Source organism: Physeter macrocephalus, chromosome 20, assembly GCF_002837175.3.
Source record: "Physeter macrocephalus isolate SW-GA chromosome 20, ASM283717v5, whole genome shotgun sequence".
Classification (NCBI taxonomy): domain Eukaryota; kingdom Metazoa; phylum Chordata; class Mammalia; order Artiodactyla; family Physeteridae; genus Physeter; species Physeter macrocephalus.
The window spans coordinates 86,014,089-86,032,434 of record NC_041233.1 but is presented as its reverse complement, the minus strand read 5'-3'; the positions used below and the strand labels follow the sequence as shown (position 1 = coordinate 86,032,434).

The 18,346-nt window shown below is 47.3% G+C and overlaps 2 protein-coding genes across 2 annotated transcripts in view; one reads left to right on the top strand and one right to left on the bottom strand.

Moving 5' to 3' along the window:
- Positions 1-3,891, top strand: part of CSGALNACT1 (chondroitin sulfate N-acetylgalactosaminyltransferase 1) — an 84,874-nt gene extending 80,983 nt beyond the window's left edge. Inside the window, exon 7 of the mRNA XM_007112648.2 lies at positions 2,130-3,891. Coding sequence (XP_007112710.1) covers positions 2,130-2,419 — 290 coding nt within the window. The 3' untranslated portion in view covers positions 2,420-3,891. The remainder of the gene's footprint in view (positions 1-2,129) is intronic.
- An 11,647-nt stretch (positions 3,892-15,538) lies between these two features.
- Positions 15,539-18,346, bottom strand: part of SH2D4A (SH2 domain containing 4A) — a 73,838-nt gene continuing 71,030 nt past the window's right edge. The window contains exons 9-10 of the mRNA XM_007112649.3: positions 17,306-17,526; positions 15,539-16,659 (exon numbers count right to left, since the gene is read on the bottom strand). Coding sequence (XP_007112711.1) covers positions 16,567-16,659; positions 17,306-17,526 — 314 coding nt within the window. The 3' untranslated portion in view covers positions 15,539-16,566. The remainder of the gene's footprint in view (positions 16,660-17,305; positions 17,527-18,346) is intronic.

Genomic DNA, 18,346 nt, shown 5'->3' with positions numbered 1-18,346 from the left:
ACACGCACACACGTACATGCACAGGCGCGCGCACACACACACACACACACACACGGCTCCCAGAACACAGAGAGGAAAGGCCTTCTGGTTGCAGATGAGGGACCGAGTCTCTCAGAGGCAGATGGACCTCACAGCCGTCGGGGGGCATCGTCAGGATCAGCACCGAGGGTCTCCTGTCCCCTGGGAAATAGCGCGCGTGCACACACACACACACCACACACACACACACGCCACACACACACCCCTCCCCACGGCAGCACCTACTCAGGTGCCTCTGGAGGGAATAGATCTGTGGACTGTACATGACCGGGGGTGAGTGAACCGGCCCAAGCCCTGACCTCGGCCCCAGGGGCTCGGGTGGGCCCTGAGCGGGGTGGAGCTAGAGGCCCGCCCTCACGTGGAGATTCCCACCCCTGTGTCCCCCTGGGGCCCCTCAGCCCCCTGTCTTGCTCTCTCCTGGCCCTGCCCCCTCCTGCCCAAGGCTTAGGGCTTCTCTCTGTAAGGTCAGTGAGTCGGTCTGAGGAGCCCCAGTTTCTTTGGTTCAGCAGTACGGTGGACAGCAGGGACTACAGGACCCTCGAAGAGATCACCAAGTTAGAAAGATCAAAAAAACCCAACCGTCTTGAAGTCAAGTCCTGTTAGAAGCAGCAGAACGTGGGGGACATGGGTCTCTGAGTGGTGGGTTTGCTCATGTTCCCAGCAACTCACCACGGGTGCTCCTTGATTTCTTTAAGAAGTCGTCCTAAATGATTATGTGCAAATCTAATTTCCAAAAGTGACGTATTTTTTAAATGTTCTGAAGGAAATTTCCATCTTGAGAAACTCTTGTTTCCTTGCTCTGTGTACAAGTAAGGGTGATTTTGAGATGATGTACGTTTATCAGTTTTGGAGTTATAACTCACTGGAGTTTCCTAACGACAGAGCACAGCTGTCACTGACAAGCGTGGGGGTGGCAGGCGGAAAGGGGGCTCCTGCTCAGAGCCTCTGGGTCGCATCTGGACACCCGTCGCTCTTTGCCATCCTGTGCGTATTTGCAGGTGTCTCACTTGTACGCCTTCTATTTAATAAGTAGTAATGACACCGGTGGTGAGAAACCCATCACAGCCAACCAAGCACTGCCCCTTACCCTACTGCCTCATCTGGTTATGGCACCTGCTGCATTTCAGGGTAAAGAAACTAAACTTAAGAGAGGGAAAGTGGCCGCCGCTATGACAACCGAGACGCGAATTCAGGCCGTGACCCAGGGTCTTCCTGTCCCGCGTCCGGGGGCCGCACGGCACGGGGTGCAGGCTGGGTTCCCCACTTCCCCCTCCAGTGGAGGTCTCCATCGGAGCAGCGTGGCCTGGGGACTGCGGGGAATCGGGGGCTACGCGACAAAGACACTGAGTCACTTCTCCACAAAAGGTCCAAGAAGTTTCCTCAGTGAGAAAGGAACGGTGACAGCAGAGAGGCCAGTGCTTCTTGGTTCTGTCTGGGACGCCGTGGCTTGAAGTGAAGAGAAGATGTGAGGCCCTCTCAGTTTTCAGAGGCGACCCTTCCTCACTGTGTGAAGGAGTCACTACAACGTGAAACGAGATGCTCTGAGTCAAACTTCAGAACTGTGAGGCCAGTGCCTTTAAAATGACTCCTTTCACCAGCCTGCGGAGGACACACAGCTTCGGGGACCCCCTTTAGTCGATAGGAGGAACAGTGCTTTAGTGGGACGTGAATTTTTCACACCGCAGGGCCCTGGTCTGTCCTCTGCAGTGGCAGGAGGAGGCCACGTTCAATGAATCCCAGGAGGTTGCGTTCAGAGGTTCTGGTTGGGACGTTGGGACGCTGCGGCAGCCCTCGGCCTAAGGCTGGGGTATCGCTGACCCCAGAGCTGTTATAATTGCGGCCAGCCACGCTGCTGGGGCCTCCTGGGAGCAGGTGAGGCTGGGACGCTGTGTGCGGTCCCGCTGTCTCGGAGCTGGAGCCGCTGCCAGCGAGGCCCTCTGTGTCTGGTGTCTGAGCTCTCCGACCCCGCTGGACGCTCGTCACTTGGCGGGGCGGGGAGACCTCCCCGAGATGCTCCTGCTTTCCACGCAGCGTCCTGTGCGGGTCCGGGGGCCCCGGCAGCGTGTTCAGCAGTGTGTTCTCTCCCACAGGTGGGTTCGACCTGGACATCAAAGGCTGGGGTGGCGAGGACGTGCACCTTTACCGCAAGTACCTGCACAGCAACCTCATCGTGGTGCGGACGCCCGTGCGGGGCCTCTTCCACCTCTGGCACGAGAAGCGCTGCGTAGACGAGCTGACGCCCGAGCAGTACAAGATGTGCATGCAGTCCAAGGCCATGAACGAGGCATCCCACGGGCAGCTGGGGATGCTGGTCTTCAGACACGAGATAGAGGCCCACCTCCGCAAACAGAAACAGGAGACAAGGAGCCAGAAAACATGAACTCCCAGAGGCCCATGTGGGGAGATGGTTTATTTTTTTCCTTTTGCAATTACCAAATGAATGGCTGCAACAAGGAAAAGATTGCCCTGAAGGGCAAGAAAAGAATTTGACTGATGAAAAGAATTTGATTAGTAAAGCAGGCGAGGGGAGAGCCTCCTGTTTTCCTCTGCCTGTTTAGCTTCTGCAACCTGGCCTGCAAAAACAGCCCAAACTCACCCGTCCGGTGTCTGACAAAGGCGGCCTGATCGTGAGATTGTGAGCCTAATGGTGTGTTTACAGCAAAGCAAGAGCTGTTTTCTAGGCTTACTGAAATATTCATGAACGAAGACCAGTTTTGTAAAAGTTCATTAGAATGGAAGGCCAGCACATCCCTCCCCATCTGAGTGATTATCAGCGGGGCTGTAGTGTCTGGGATGCTGAAATGTCAGGAGGCCGGTGAGGAGAGACCCTGTGAAATTCAAAGATACACTCATCGTGATCTTTGTGAATATATCAAGCAAAACCAAATGGACTAAAAGCGAAAAAAACCCCATAGCTATTGTATCATCTCCGCCCAAGATTAACCAGAAATAACCTGCTCATCCATCTTTTTGGTTGTAGTTTTAACAATCTCTGTTAATTTTATTTAAAATGCACTTTTTTGGCTTATGAGTTATATTCTGCTTATTTAATTACCAGTTCGCAAGCCTTACTAAGAGAGCATAAGTTAGCTACATTTTTGCATTTTTTTGAGAAGATACTTTTAGCTGCATTATGAGAACTTTCCGTTCAGAGCATCGGATTGTTACCCACATCCGAGGACGTGGCAGGCACTGACCCTGCGGGCACTGGACGGCAGACGGTCATCGTGGGGAAGGCGTGGCCTGGGGCTGCTGGCCGAACGAGACACACGGATACTTCATCTGAAGAGTATTTCCAGAGAGGAGCAACTGAACACTGGAGGGAAAGGAAAATGTACTTTTTACCTGAACAGAAAAGGAAACATTCAGACTGGTGATAGAAGTCAGAAAACACATTTTCTCCTCAGGGGAACTGGGAACCACTTTCTTACCTGTTTAAATAAACCAAAGCAGACTGTGCGAACCAAACATTCTCCTTTCCAAGCAGGGTGCTGTTCCTGGCTTCTGGCTTCCACGAGAGGAAACGCAGGAAAATGTCTTTTGTGAAAGGTCACTCCATCCTCCGGCATCCAGCGGGACGGAGGCTTGTGCTGTGTGTTCACCCACCCCAGCCAAGGGGCAGTAACTAATTATTTTTTAAATTAAGCTGTTCTACCCAGTCAACCAAGATGCTTCTGAAAATTGCCTTTTATTATAGTTTCCAACTATTAAAAAAAAATAAACGCAGTTAACATTGAGTGGTTTCTACATTCATGTGAAAATTATTTATTAGCCAGCACCAGATTCATGAGCTAATTATCTCTCTAGGTCCTTGCCTTCTGTTTGCCCACAGTCGACTCATTGTTTAAAAGCTTCAGGAACATTCAAGCTGTTGGTGTGTTAAAAAAAAAAAAAAAAAATGCTTTGTATTGATTTGTACTGGTAGTTCATAAAATTTAATTAAAACCCAGGACATGAATGGAAGGTGGCATTGGAGAACTAATAAAATGTAATTTGTGGGTACGATTTCTTCTTGGATTAAGAACACCACATCTTTAGTTTTTGGAGAACGGTTTTCTGTGTGCGTAGACCAGGGTTCCCTGGCTGTGGCCCTACAGCGTTTCAGGCTAGATCACTCCCTGCTGGGGGCTGTCCTGTGCCCCCAGCATCCCTGGTCTCTCCCCACTCGAAGCCAGGAGCACCTCTCACCCAGGGGGACACCTAAACTGGCTCCTGTCCCCGCCAGGTGTCCCCTGGGGGGAACTGATCTAGAGGGAGGAGAGAACCGTAGTGAAGAACCTGGCAGTTAGTACAGTCCGCTCGTCCTTTTTGATTAGGAGACGTTGAGGAATGGTTTCCTGGAGCCCTTTCGGCTGTACGTGCGTTTCGTACTTCCGGGGCTGGGGGAGGAGGCTCCGGGCACCTGTCTGTCTCTCCACTGGGCCTTGGGCTTGGTGGGGCTGACCTTGCCCGCTCCCGCCGTCTTCCTCTGGGTCGGCAGCTTGCTGTCCCAGCCAGGCCACAGCAACAGGAGGGAATGTCTTCTGTGGAATGAGGTCTCGGGGTCCCGGGATGGGGGCTCCAGGCTGCACTGTGGGGGGACCAGCCATTTGTGCGGGTTTAAATTGCATATCGTGGGTGCCTGAGGCAGGGGTTAAAAATGGGATTTTAAAGGATGCTGGGGGTGGCTGAAGAGACAACAGCAGAGTGTCAAACTATCCCTCTTTTCAAAGCTTAGGTAGGTAAACGGTTTTATCAAGAGGCAGGAGCCCTCACAGAGCACATGCAGAGGGGTCTGTCTCAGCTTGGTCTGTAACACATAGCACAGACAGGGCGGCTCCATCAACCGACGCTGATTTTCCCAGGTTCTGGAGGCTGAAAAGTCCAAGGTCAAAGCACTGCAGATCAGGTGTCTGGTGAGGACCCCCTCTTGCTATTGTCCTCACATGGCTGACTGCAGACAGAGGGCTAGCTTTCCTTCGTATTCTTAAAAGGACACTAATCCCACCATGGGGGCTCCACCCTCATGACCTAGTCCCTCTCAAAGGCCCCACCTCCAAATACCATCTCATTAGGGCTTCAACTTAAGAATCTTATGGGGGCACAAACATTCATTCCCTAGCAGGACCTGCCCCGTTCCCTGCCCAAGATGCTTATTTATAACGGAAGGGTTGGTGATGCCCCACTGTAGCATTATAATCAGGGACTTGGCATTTAACCTTAGACAGCAAAGGATGGCAGCCATGAATGACATCTTCTAAAGGAGGAAGGATGCTACCAGGGAAGCACTGAGGCTGGGGCTTGTCTGAGGTCCCTTCCAGCTCTGCATCCTCCACTGTTCTGACTGTATGTAAATCACCCAGGAACTGGCCCCAGTCACCCCACTGGAGCAGGGTCCCTAGCAGAACCTGGGGTCCCGTCCAGCAGCCATGCACCAACCAGCCTCGTGAGAGCCAGTTGCTGGCGCTCCCTCCCGCTCCTCACCTGTAACCTAAAGGCACGGCAGCTTGCAGTCAGCCCCGGCGGGGGGACAGTCCCCTGCTGGCATCCACGGGGGCTGCTTTTGTGCAAGTCTCTCACGTAGGATGCGTCGTATTTGCAGTTTCAGTTCAGCGTGGGAATTAGTATCAGGGTTTCCCCAGCCACGTGCCTGGGTTCAAATGCAGTTCTTTCACTTCCAGCCCATATGATCTTAAGCCTGACACTCATCTCCACCCGTTTCCTCGTTCATGTTCATGAATGCAATCACATTTTTATCATACGACTGACCATGGAATTAGGACACGTCATGCACGTAGCAGGTATTCACATCCATTTGTTACTGTCTGATACCAGTTTCGCATTCACAACTGTGTCTGCCGTACTTCCCAGCGTGCCCCTCACCTCTTGGGTATAATCAGACAATGGGTCACACAGTAGAGATCATGAACCCGTCATGCGTGCACCACTGTCATTTATTTCTGTCATTCGGAAAACAATTTCAGTCTATCCACAGAAGTGTTAGTAGGAGTGTAAAATATAATGAATAGTTCCTCCCTTAAATTCTGTGCTCAGTGATTTGGAGTTGGTGACCCCCTAGGCAGTTGAGAGGCATTAGGGGTTTTTGAAGTAAAAAGCATAGCCAGGGACCTTATATACAGAACGCCAACCTTCTAAGGCAGCTAATGTCATTACTTCCATTTTTCAGGTGCAGAAAACCAAGGCTCAGAAATGGTCAGGAAATTGCCCAGAGGCCTGGCCAGAAATTGGCATCATTTTCTCTCCCAGGACCAGCTCCAGAGGGCTTGATGGTCTCAGGGCAGGGGCAGGAGCTTTGGCCCGGGTGGAGTCCAGCACCTGTCCTCTTGTGCCTCGGGTTCTCACTGCCCCTCCAGCTCTGGGTCATCACCGGCAGGTTGGAGGCCTCAGAAGGCAGCTCTCCAAGCAGGATCCCAAGGTGTTAGATGTAAAGTCTACCTTGGGTTGGAGGGGAGGGCAGGTGGGAATTCTTGCTTTTTGGAAAGGATTTGACATTGTTTCTGAGGATTGCTGATCAGAGAGAATGCCCTTGAGTGGGCCCTTGGAAGGGTGGGTGTGTTTTACTTCCAACACCCATCAAATAGCTGGCAGCTCTGTGTGGTCCCTATTATTATGAGCTTTATATCTGAATTCAAAGCTGTTTCTCTTGGCAGGACTCAGGGCTTTGCTGTTGATGCTGCCAAAAACTATGGGGCCTGTGCCAGTTAGTTGGGGGATTTGGGTGGTGGTTTTATCCAACACAGAGAGAAAATGTTCTCTTCAGTCAGCAGAGGTGCCCTTCAAACATCTCTGCATCACTGATCCTCTGACACACCCTCCGGAGTAGCCAGCCCAGTGCCCCTCGGCTGTGTCTGCCTTGTCCACTCTTCCAAGGGGCAGGGGTGGGGAGATGAAGTGACACCGTGCTGCCTCAGGCTGTCTTGGCCTCCATCATCACGCAAAGGTTCAGAGAGGGCCAGGCCACATTCATGGCCTCTGCCCAAGACTCACCTGGTGGCTGGCTGTGCAGATGGCCTGCCTTCCACACACAGGCAGTACCCGGGGTGGCAGGTGGGGACGCTGGGTGAACTGTACTTGTTCTTCATCTACTTGAGGGTCAGACATGTTAGCTTGAATCAAGGTGAGTACAGCACCACTGGCACCTCCCTACCTAGGTCATCAGTCCCCCAGCTTGTAACCCCATCACCAAAACCACCGCCAACTCCAGTGTTTACAAATCTACAACAATTAACATCACCTCTTTGGCTGAGATGTCAAACCTCATTTGAAAAGGGTAAGAAAAATAAATGAAAATTAAAGACAGACCCCACAAAACATGTCTTGATAAATTTAAGAGGATTGAGATCATATTGAAGATCTTTTCTGGCCACGAAAGTATGAAACTAGAAATTAATTACATGAAGAAAACTGGAAAACCACAAATATGTGGAGATTAAGCAACATACTACTGAATAACCAATGGGCCAAAGGAGAAATTTTTAAAATACCTTGAAACAAAAATGGAGACATAATATAGTAAAATCTATGGGATGCAGCAAAGGCAGTTCAAAGAAGGAAGTTCAAAGTGATAAATGCCCACCTCAAGAAACAAGAAAAGCCTCAAATAAAAAACCTAACTTTACACCTCAAGGGACTAGAAAAAGAATGAAGTTTAAGGTTAGTAGAAGGAAGGAAATTTCAAAGATCAGAAGGGAAACAAATGAAATTGAGACAAAAAAGATAATACAAAAGATCAATCACATTAAGAGCTGGTTTATGGGAAAGATAAACAAAATAGACCAACCAGTAGCTAGCCTCACCAGGAAAAAGAGAGGACTCAGATAAAATCAGAAATGAAAGAGAAATTACAACTAATACATCAAAAATACAGAGGATCACAAGAGACTACTGTGAACACTAACGTGCCAACAAACTGCACAACCTAGAAGAAATGGATAAATTCCTAAAACATATAACCTACCAAAACTGATTCATGATGAAATAGAACATTTGAACAGAATGATTAACAAAGAGATTGAATCAGTAATCAAAAACCTCCCAACAAACAAAAGTCCAGGACCAGATGGATTCACTGGTGAATTCTACCAAACAGTCAAAGAAGAATGAATACCAATCCTTCTCAAACTCGTTCAAAATATAGAAAAGAGGGGAGCTCTTCCAAACACACTTTACAAGGCCAGCATTACCCTGATACCAAAACGGGACAAAGATGCCACAAAAAAAAAAAAAGAAAGAAAGAAAGAAAAGAAAATTACAGGCCAATATGCCTGATGAACATAGATGCAAAAATCCTCAACAAAATATTAGTAAATCCAAATCAGCAGTACATTAAAAGGATCATACAACTGTGACCAAATGGAATTTATTCCAGGGATGCAGGGATGGTTCAATACCTGCAAATCATTCAAAGTGATATACCATATTAACAAAATGAAGGATAAAAATCATATAATCATTTCAATAGATGCAGAAAAAACATTTGACAAAATTCAACATCCGTTTATGATAAAAACTATCAGCAAAGTGGATATAGAGGGAATGTACCTCAACATAATAAAGGCTATATATGACAAGCCGACAGTTAATATCATACTCAGTGATGAAAAGCTGAAAGCATTTTCACTAAGGTTAGGAAAAAGACAAGGATGCCCACCTTTGCCACTTTTATACAGCATAGTATTGGAATTCTTAAAGCAGTAAGGCAAGGAAAAGAAACAAAAGGCACCCAAATTGGAAAGGAAGAAGTAAAACTGTCATTATTTTCAGATGACATGGTACTATATATAAACCCTGGATATTCCACCAAAAAAACTGTTAGAACTAATGAATGAATTTCGTAAAGTTGCAGGATACAAAATTAACATAGAGAAATCAGTTGCATTTTATACACTAATAACAAACTATCAGGGAATTTAAGAAAACAGTCCCATTTCCAATTGCATCCAAAAGAGTAAAACACTTAGGAATAAATTTAACCATTGAGGTGAAACACCTGTATATTGAAAACTCTAAGACATTAATGAAAGAAATTGAAGAAGACATAAATAGATGGAAATATATTATGTGCTCATGGATTGAAGAAGTACTGTTTTTAAAATGTCCATACTACCCAAAGCAATCTACAGATTCAGTTCAATCGCTATCAAAATCCCAGTGGTATTTTTCCAAAGAAATAGAACAAACAATCCAAACATTTTTATAGACCCATAAAAGACCCCAAATAGCCAAAGCAATCTGGAAAGAGAGGAACAAAGCTGGAGGCATCATGCTCCCTTATTTCAAACTGTATTACAAAGCTAAAATAGTATGGTACTGGCATAAAAACAGAAACTTAGATCAATGGAACAGAACAGAAAGCCCAGAAATAAACCTATGCATATATGGTCAATTGATTTACAACAACAGAATCATGAATATACAATGGGGAAAGAATAGACTCTTTCATAAATGAAGTTGCGAAAATTGGACAGCCACGTGCAAAAGAACTGGATTACTCTCCAGCACTGTACACAAAAATTAACTCAAAATGGATAAAAGACTTGAACTTAAGGCCTGAAACCATAAAACTCCTACAAGAAAAAACATTTGACAAAATTCAACATCCGTTTATGATAAAAACTATCAGCAAAGTGGATATAGAGGGAATGTACCTCAACATAATAAAGGCTATATATGACAAGCCGACAGTTAATATCATACTCAGTGATGAAAAGCTGAAAGCATTTTCACTAAGGTTAGGAAAAAGACAAGGATGCCCACCTTTGCCACTTTTATACAGCATAGTATTGGAATTCTTAAAGCAGTAAGGCAAGGAAAAGAAACAAAAGGCACCCAAATTGGAAAGGAAGAAGTAAAACTGTCATTATTTTCAGATGACATGGTACTATATATAAACCCTGGATATTCCACCAAAAAAACTGTTAGAACTAATGAATGAATTTCGTAAAGTTGCAGGATACAAAATTAACATAGAGAAATCAGTTGCATTTTATACACTAATAACAAACTATCAGGGAATTTAAGAAAACAGTCCCATTTCCAATTGCATCCAAAAGAGTAAAACACTTAGGAATAAATTTAACCATTGAGGTGAAACACCTGTATATTGAAAACTCTAAGACATTAATGAAAGAAATTGAAGAAGACATAAATAGATGGAAATATATTATGTGCTCATGGATTGAAGAAGTACTGTTTTTAAAATGTCCATACTACCCAAAGCAATCTACAGATTCAGTTCAATCGCTATCAAAATCCCAGTGGTATTTTTCCAAAGAAATAGAACAAACAATCCAAACATTTTTATAGACCCATAAAAGACCCCAAATAGCCAAAGCAATCTGGAAAGAGAGGAACAAAGCTGGAGGCATCATGCTCCCTTATTTCAAACTGTATTACAAAGCTAAAATAGTATGGTACTGGCATAAAAACAGAAACTTAGATCAATGGAACAGAACAGAAAGCCCAGAAATAAACCTATGCATATATGGTCAATTGATTTACAACAACAGAATCATGAATATACAATGGGGAAAGAATAGACTCTTTCATAAATGAAGTTGCGAAAATTGGACAGCCACGTGCAAAAGAACTGGATTACTCTCCAGCACTGTACACAAAAATTAACTCAAAATGGATAAAAGACTTGAACTTAAGGCCTGAAACCATAAAACTCCTACAAGAAAACACAGGTTGTAAGCTTCTTGACATTGGTCTTGGCAATGATTTTTTAATTCTGACAGCAAAAGCAAAAAGGAACAAGTGGGAGTACATCCAACTAAAAAGCTTTTGCACAGCAAAGAAAACCATAAACAAAAAGAAAAAGCAACCTACAGAATGGGAGGAAATAGTTGCAAGTCATATATTTTGATAAGGGGCTAATACCAAAATATGTAAAGAATTCCTACAACTCAATAACAAAAAACAATCTGATTTTTAAATAGGTGGCAGATCCAAATAGGTATTTTTCCAGAGAAGGTTTACAAATGGCCAGCAGACATATGAAAAAATGCTTAACATCATTAATTATCAGGGAAATGCAAATCAAAGCCACAATGAGATACCATCTGTTAGAATGGCTATTATAAAAAAGTGTAGAAATAGTAAGTGTTGGCAAGGATGTGGAGAAAAGGGAATCCTTGTGCACTGTTGGTGGGAATGTAAATGGGTGGAAAACAGTACGGAGGTTCCTCAAAAAATAAAAAATAGAACTACTATATGATCCATTAGTTCTACTTCTGGGTATTTATCTGAAGAAAATGAAAACACAAAATTGAAAAGATATATGTACTATATGTACCCACACATTCATCACAGCATTATTTACAATAGCCAAGATAAGGAAACAACCTAGGTGTCCACTGATGGATAAAGAAGATGTGGTAAATATACACAGTAGAATATTATTCAGCCATGAAAAAGAATGAAATCTTGCCATTTGCAACATGAATGGACCTTGAGGGCATTATGCTAAGTGAAATAAGTCAGAGAAAGACAAATACCATATGATCTCATTTATATGTGGAATCTGAAAAAAAAAAACCAAACAACAACCCAAGCTCATAGATATGAAGAAAAGATTGGTGGTTGCATGTGGCAGCGGGTGGAGGGGAGGAGAAATGGATGAACTGTTTTAGTTTTTTGGGGGGATGGGTATAAAAAAATTAAACAAAAGCAAGTGTTAGAGCCTGCATATGCTTATACTTTCCCCGCAGTCAGGACAAACAGAAGAGATAAAAGAGAAAAAAGCTCACACCCACAGTGTGTGGGCTGCCAGGAATGTAGGGAGTGGCCTGGTTAAGAAGCCTTCTCCAGAGCTCTGCCACACCACCAAAAGCACCTTCCAAAGGTGAGGTGCTCGCTGTGTTGTGGGGTGTTGAGCACAGTGCGATGGATGGTTACCAGGTCTGGACTCAGGGGGTGGGAAGACTCATACAGGAACATCCTTTCAGTGGAAGAAAAGTAAAAGTTGATTTAGACGGACAAGGGTGTTGGGCCCTCCCCCCCGCCACCCCCGGCCATCTGGCTTAGCACCAGCACTGCCTGACCTATTCACAGACAAGGCAGAGTTAACTCCCAAGCGATCTGGGTTTGTAATAAGTCTTCTGGTCAAAAAGAGAGGCAAATACTTGCGGATTTGTGACCAGGAATGCCAAGGCAGCTGAATGTGTTGTCAGTGTCTAGCTTTGGGGTGAAGACTGGTGACTGCTAACTTGGGTGATGTCAAAATCAGACATTAGAGGGGCTTCCCTGGTGGCGCAGTGGTTGAGAGTCCGCCTGCCGATGCAGGGGACGCGGGTTCGTGCCCCGGTCCGGGAAGATCCCACATGCGCCTGCCGATGCAGGGGACGCGGGTTCGTGCCCCGGTCCGGGAAGATCCCACATGCCGTGGAGCGGCTGGGCCCGTGAGCCGTGGCCGCTGAGCCTGCGCGTCCGGAGCCTGTGCTCCGCAACGGGAGAGGCCACAGCAGTGAGAGGCCTGCGTACTGCAAAAAAAAAAAAAAAAAAAAAAAAAAATCAGACATTAGAGAATGCCCTTTCCATACCATTTCAAATCCAGACTAAGTGAGCCATTTCTCTGCAAGTCGACTGGCTGATATATTGTGATTCATCATTAGGTCCCTTACTCTGTAAAAGTTGCCCTTTCCCCCTAAATTCATCCCAGAAACTCTAGCAAAGGGGCCATTAGGATACACAGCCCATTGGTCATATAAGCTGAGCTGATAAAGGGGGAGATGGATCCTGGGCTCAGGACTCACAGGAATAACTGCTATTTGTGGAGAACTTTGTATGTTCCAGGCACTTTACATATTTCTTTTCTAAACCTCAGAACCCGAAGGGTGACTTTAGAACTCCTGTTTCAGAGATGAAGCTGAAGCTCATACAGCTTAGCTTTTTTTTTTTTCTTTTAAGATTCCACACAGCTGATTAATGAAGTAGCCAGGATCCAAACCCAAACCTGCTGTGCTTTCCCTCTACTATATACCAAGCTACCTCATTACCAAATAATGCGTTTTTACCACACAATAAAAAGAGGAATCTTTTTTTTATCTTTTAAGCCTCCTGGTGGCTTTCAGTCTGGGGCAGTAGTAGGACGTCTAAAGATCCCTGAACAGGAAGGTAAAGAGGCAGAGCCAGTACTTCTGGAAACAGAAGTATTAATGTCCACACTGCAGACTGTACGAGCAGAATTAACACTGCAGAGAATGTAACCTGTGAGTGGAAAAGAAAGAGTGAGCAGGGCGTCCCTGGTGGCGCAGTGGTTGAGAGTCCGCCTGCCGATGCAGGGGACGCGGGTTCGTGCCCCGGTCCGGGAAGATCCCACATGCCGCGGAGCGGCTGGGCCCGTGAGCCATGGCCGCTGGGCCTGCGCGTCCGGAGCCTGTGCTCCGCAACGGGAGAGGCCACAACAGTGACAGACCCGCGTACCACAAAAAAAAAAAAAAAAAAAAAGAGTGAGCAGTTCTCCTAAAATACAAGGAAGAGGATGGAGAGAGGAAAACAATAAGGAGGAGATTACAACAATGGAAGGCAAAGGAGGGAAATCTAAGTAAGATGTATAGTGATAAATGGAATATTTATGAACGGAATATTTCCTGCCCTATCAGTAAACAAAGGATGTCACAGTCACCAATGATTGCAGCCCTGCAAGGAGAGCCGGTGAGCCCGGAGGAAACTCAGGGCTGAAAAGAATACCTGCCATCTAGCAGCCAACAGACTGCAGCCAGCCCCTACAGTGAGCCCTGAGGAAACTCAGGATGTGAAAACAGAGGATACTGGCCCCAGATAGTTCAAGTGCATATCAAAGGAATGATTTCAGTGAGCCCAGATTCTTGCATCTTCCCATACATAGAAAAGTGCTAAATTCTTTAACTTGAGATATCTGGTTTTCTTTAATTAACAATAATCCTTTGACGTTCGGACTACCTGCCCTTCGTTGCAAAACTCCTATATGTCCTGGCTCCCCCCCTCGCCTCCTTGGAGCAGTTTCTCAGAGTTATCTGAAAAGCCATGTCCTGGGCTGCAGTCCTTATTTTGCCCCAAATAAAACTTAACTCGCAACTCTGACTTTGTGTATTTTTTTAAGTCAAAAATAGTTACTCCGGAGGACGGGAACACATAATTCAAATTGAAGTATTATTTAAAGATATAAATGTAGAAAACTTATGTTCTAAAACAGAAACCTGTGCAATGCAGTCTGGAACATGTTCTTGACAAAATGAAAGCAAAGAGAGAGGCCCCATGAAAACACATCCGAGCCTCCCCTACAAATCACTTCTGTGTCTTCTCTATGCACCAAATGCAGGAGTCCCAGGGTATATATATGTGAGGACATAACCAATGTTTGGATGCGTGTGCGTGAAGAAAGCCGCCCCTGCAGAGGTGGCAATTGCAAAAACGTAGACCATAATTTTTAAAAATTAATTAATTTATTTATTATTGGCTGCGCTGGTCTAGTTGCGGCGAGCGGGGGCTACTCTTCATTGCGGTGCGTGGGCTTCTCATTGCGGTGGCTTCTCTTGTGGAGCACGGGCTCCAGGCGCGCAGGCTTCAGTAGTTGTGGCACGGCTCAGTAGTTGTGGCTCGCGGGCTCTGGAGCGCAGGCTCAGTAGTTGTGGCGCACGGGCTTAGTTGCTCCGCGGCACGTGGGATCTTCCCGGACCAGGGCTCGAACCCGTGTCCCCTGCATTGGCAGGCGGATTCTTAACCACTGCGCCACCAGAGAAGCCCGGTAACAGAAGTTTCTGACTTCCAGCCCTCTGTATGTCTGCAATTTCATAATGTCATGACTGCCGAACTACTGTTAGAAATGAAAGCTAAGAGACAGGTTCTCTTAGGCAACTGACCATTGTCTCTCAGTCAACAGAAACCACACAGAACATTTCAGGAAACACCTAACAATGATCAGTTTAAAAACTTTCTCATTAAAGCACACATACACCCATGCACACTCACAGAAATACGTGCACCCCACCCTCTTCTCTGGCTACATTTTACACTGTCCAGGTGTGTTTTGCACAGCCAACAACTTCACGAACAGACTGCTACAACCCTATGCGTGCTTTAAATGAACGCCGCCACAGGAGTCAAGTCTGGAGTACCAGCGAACCCCGTCCTCCCGCGTGATCCTGGTGGCCGCCCAGAGGCCGTCGCCCTGCTGGGCTGGCCTGGGAGCTACTGCACGAGATGCCTGCCTGACTGAGCATGCGTCCGGAGCCGAAGAGCCGGGGGCAGTTATCTCCCGCCTTCCCTTCCTCGGGAGGCTGGCGGGCTGTACAGCAACCAAAGGTCCACAACGCACATCAGGGTCTGCAATGACACAAACTTCTATATTCGTTTCCTAGGGCTGCCGTAACAAATTACCATAAACTCGGTGGCTTAAGACAAGAGACATTTATTCTGTCATAGTTCTGGAGGCTAGAAGTCTGGAATCGAGGTGTCCGCAGGGCCACGCTCCCCTCCAGGGCTCTGGGGAGTCTGCTCCACGCTGCCCCCCCAGCCCCCGGCGTCCCCTGGCTTGCGGCTTGTCACTCGGGGCCCCGCCTCTGTTGTCCCCTGGCTGCCATTCCCTCTGCGTGCGCACCTCGACTTCCCAACCCGTCTCTCCTTATAAGGACGCCGGTCGTTGGCTTTGGGGCCCGCCCTAATCTGGTCTGACCTCGTCTGAATCTGATCACATCCGCAAAGACCCTGTTTCCAAATAAGGCCACGTTCACAGGTGCAGGAGGTTAGGACTTCCATGTCTCTTTGGGGGACTCGACCCACAGCACCTAGTGTCCCAAAAGCTCACTCTTCTGCCCTTGTCTACCGAAGGCACGCATGTGGCTTCACCCTTCTCGGCGAGGTCCTGGGTGGAGCCCTGACCCGCTCCCCAGAGCCAGGGAACCCCTCACACAGGGCCCCTCACCCCCTGCCGTCGTCCGGAGTATTTCTGTACATGTGAAGGCTCTCGTCCTACACCTTCAAACTCCTCATTCAGTTCACAACACCCGCAACTTGTGTTCCCTGTGTCTTACACCCCGGCCCACACATGCACTGCAAGCGAGGAGTGCAGGGCCGTGGGCACAGCCACCAGTGCAGGCTCTTTCGCCAGCCCCTGACGCCACCGAGGAACTTCACAGGAACAGGACCCCGAGACCTTCCGAGATGAGGCAGAGAGGGAGTGCCGAGGCCACGGAGGACTTCTGGTTTGGAGGTGCCCCTTAATTCCTAAAAGGTTCCAATTTCTTCTTCGTTTATTCCATACATCACTAGGGTTGTAGCCTTCATGTTGGGAACTGCAGCAATGGGGGTTCTTCTCCCTTTACTGCTGGGGTGCGTACAGTGCAGAGGTGATTCCCTCAGCGTTAATTAAACTCCAGCATTTGTGCAGAAGAGAGGTCGCCATGGGACCCCCAAGGGTCCTTTCACTTGATCGGGATTGGCTCGCTGCAGGGTGATGTGGCTTCATACACAAGTGTCCATCTCCGCGGCGTCTGTCTGTCCAGAGGACGGCCCAGCTGGCGGCTGCAGGATGACACGATGAGGCTGTCACTCAAACAGCTTCTGGTAGTCGGGCGGCTGCTCCTGCTGACCGCAGGGGTACAGGAGGAGCTCCTTCCCCAGGGAGGTGATGGGTTCCTCCTGTGAAGCAGAGGGTGCAGGTCAGGCTGTGCCCAGTGACAGCAGCACAGGCATTAGGTGGCTCCTGAGTCTTATTTATAAGACAGTTTAATAAGAAACCATGCCCTCCCTACCTCACCAGAGCACGTAACTTCTGGTCTCCCCTTGGTGTACACAAAGCTTTCTTGGCTTAGGCAGCCCTGAAAGAGATTTTTCTTGCCTGCAAACTGCCACGTGGTCTCCCTCCCTCCTGGGCTTGTGCTCTAATTTAAGAGGGTTCTCATGATGGAAAAGAATATATTTTTTAAAAAAGAATGTATATATATATATGTATAACTGAATCACTTTGCAGTACAGCAGTAATTAACACCACATTGTAAATCAACTATACTTCAAAAAAAAGAGTGTTCTCAGATGCGATCAGGGCGCACAGATTTTGTAGCATCTCCTGCATGCTCTGCCCCAGTGGGTTTGCCCTGAGCATTTGAGGAGGAACTAGGTTCATTGATAAAGGAAATGCCATTGACAATCCTGGTTATCAGGAGGGGTCATCAAAGGCTAACCCCCCACTGCTTGTGTCAGTCATTTTTCTTGGAATTGCCTTTCACTGTCAGAGCTGCTGCAGGACCCCTATCACAGAGCCAATGAAGTCTGCGCATCGCTTCACCTTGTGGTACTCCACCAGCTCAGCCAGGCTGGCGTGCTGCAGCTGGTCCGCACCCAGGAAGCTGTACGAGTCCGTGGAGGCATCTATGAGGAAGTGTTTGCAGCCGTCCTTGGACAGATAGGACAGGACGTAGCCCTTGATCCTCTCGCTGACCCGGATCAGAAAGCTGCCTGGCACGCATGTGCTCAGAAGCTCATTTGCTCTCTGCAGGGTGAGAATTCCTGTGGGAAAGAAAAGGTGCTTCAGCCAAATCATTTCCAAAACTCCCCTCTGTTAAATGCAGCCGCGTGGATAAAGCTAATAAAAATCTGAGCCAGTTTAAGTCCAGTTTGGACTTCTTAGGAATACGGTAGAGTATCGTTCGTCATCTGGTATTTGGTAACTGGGCCGGGGTAGGTTACATAAGCAAATGGATAGTATAAACGAGAGCTGAAACGTTTACCCCTCAGAACACATTTCCACTCGCACACCCGCTGACAACCGCACAGGCGTCAGGTGGCTTCTGAGTGTGGGCGGACCCTTGACGGTCGTCCTGGGAGGGTGAGCTCTCCCCAGTTGACTGATGGGGACTCTATGGCCTGGGAATGATCCTGCTTGATCTGGAACGGTAGTTCTCACCCAGGGCAATGTCTGGAAATGTCTGAGACATTTTTGGTTGTCCTGGGTGGGGGGCTACTTTCCTCCAGGGCGTTGAGGTAGGGATGACGCTAAGCCTCCCACCGCGAACAGAACAGCCTCGCTACAAAGAGTGATCCGGCCCCAAACGCCGTCAGTACCGAAGGTGGACACCCTGGTCGGGTGTCAACAAGTTAGCGACAGAACCTGGGTGGGCCCGGGCCTAGCCAGTGCCCTCTGCTGTGGCTACTCCTAAATGATGCTTCATTTACAGGAATGAAGGTAGATATATAGGTATATGCATGTACATGTGTATATATATGCTTGTCTACTAATATTTATGTGCTCACGTACATTCAGAAGAATGAGACCCTTCATGTATATACACATGAGTTGTACACACCTATGTATACATGTGTATATAGG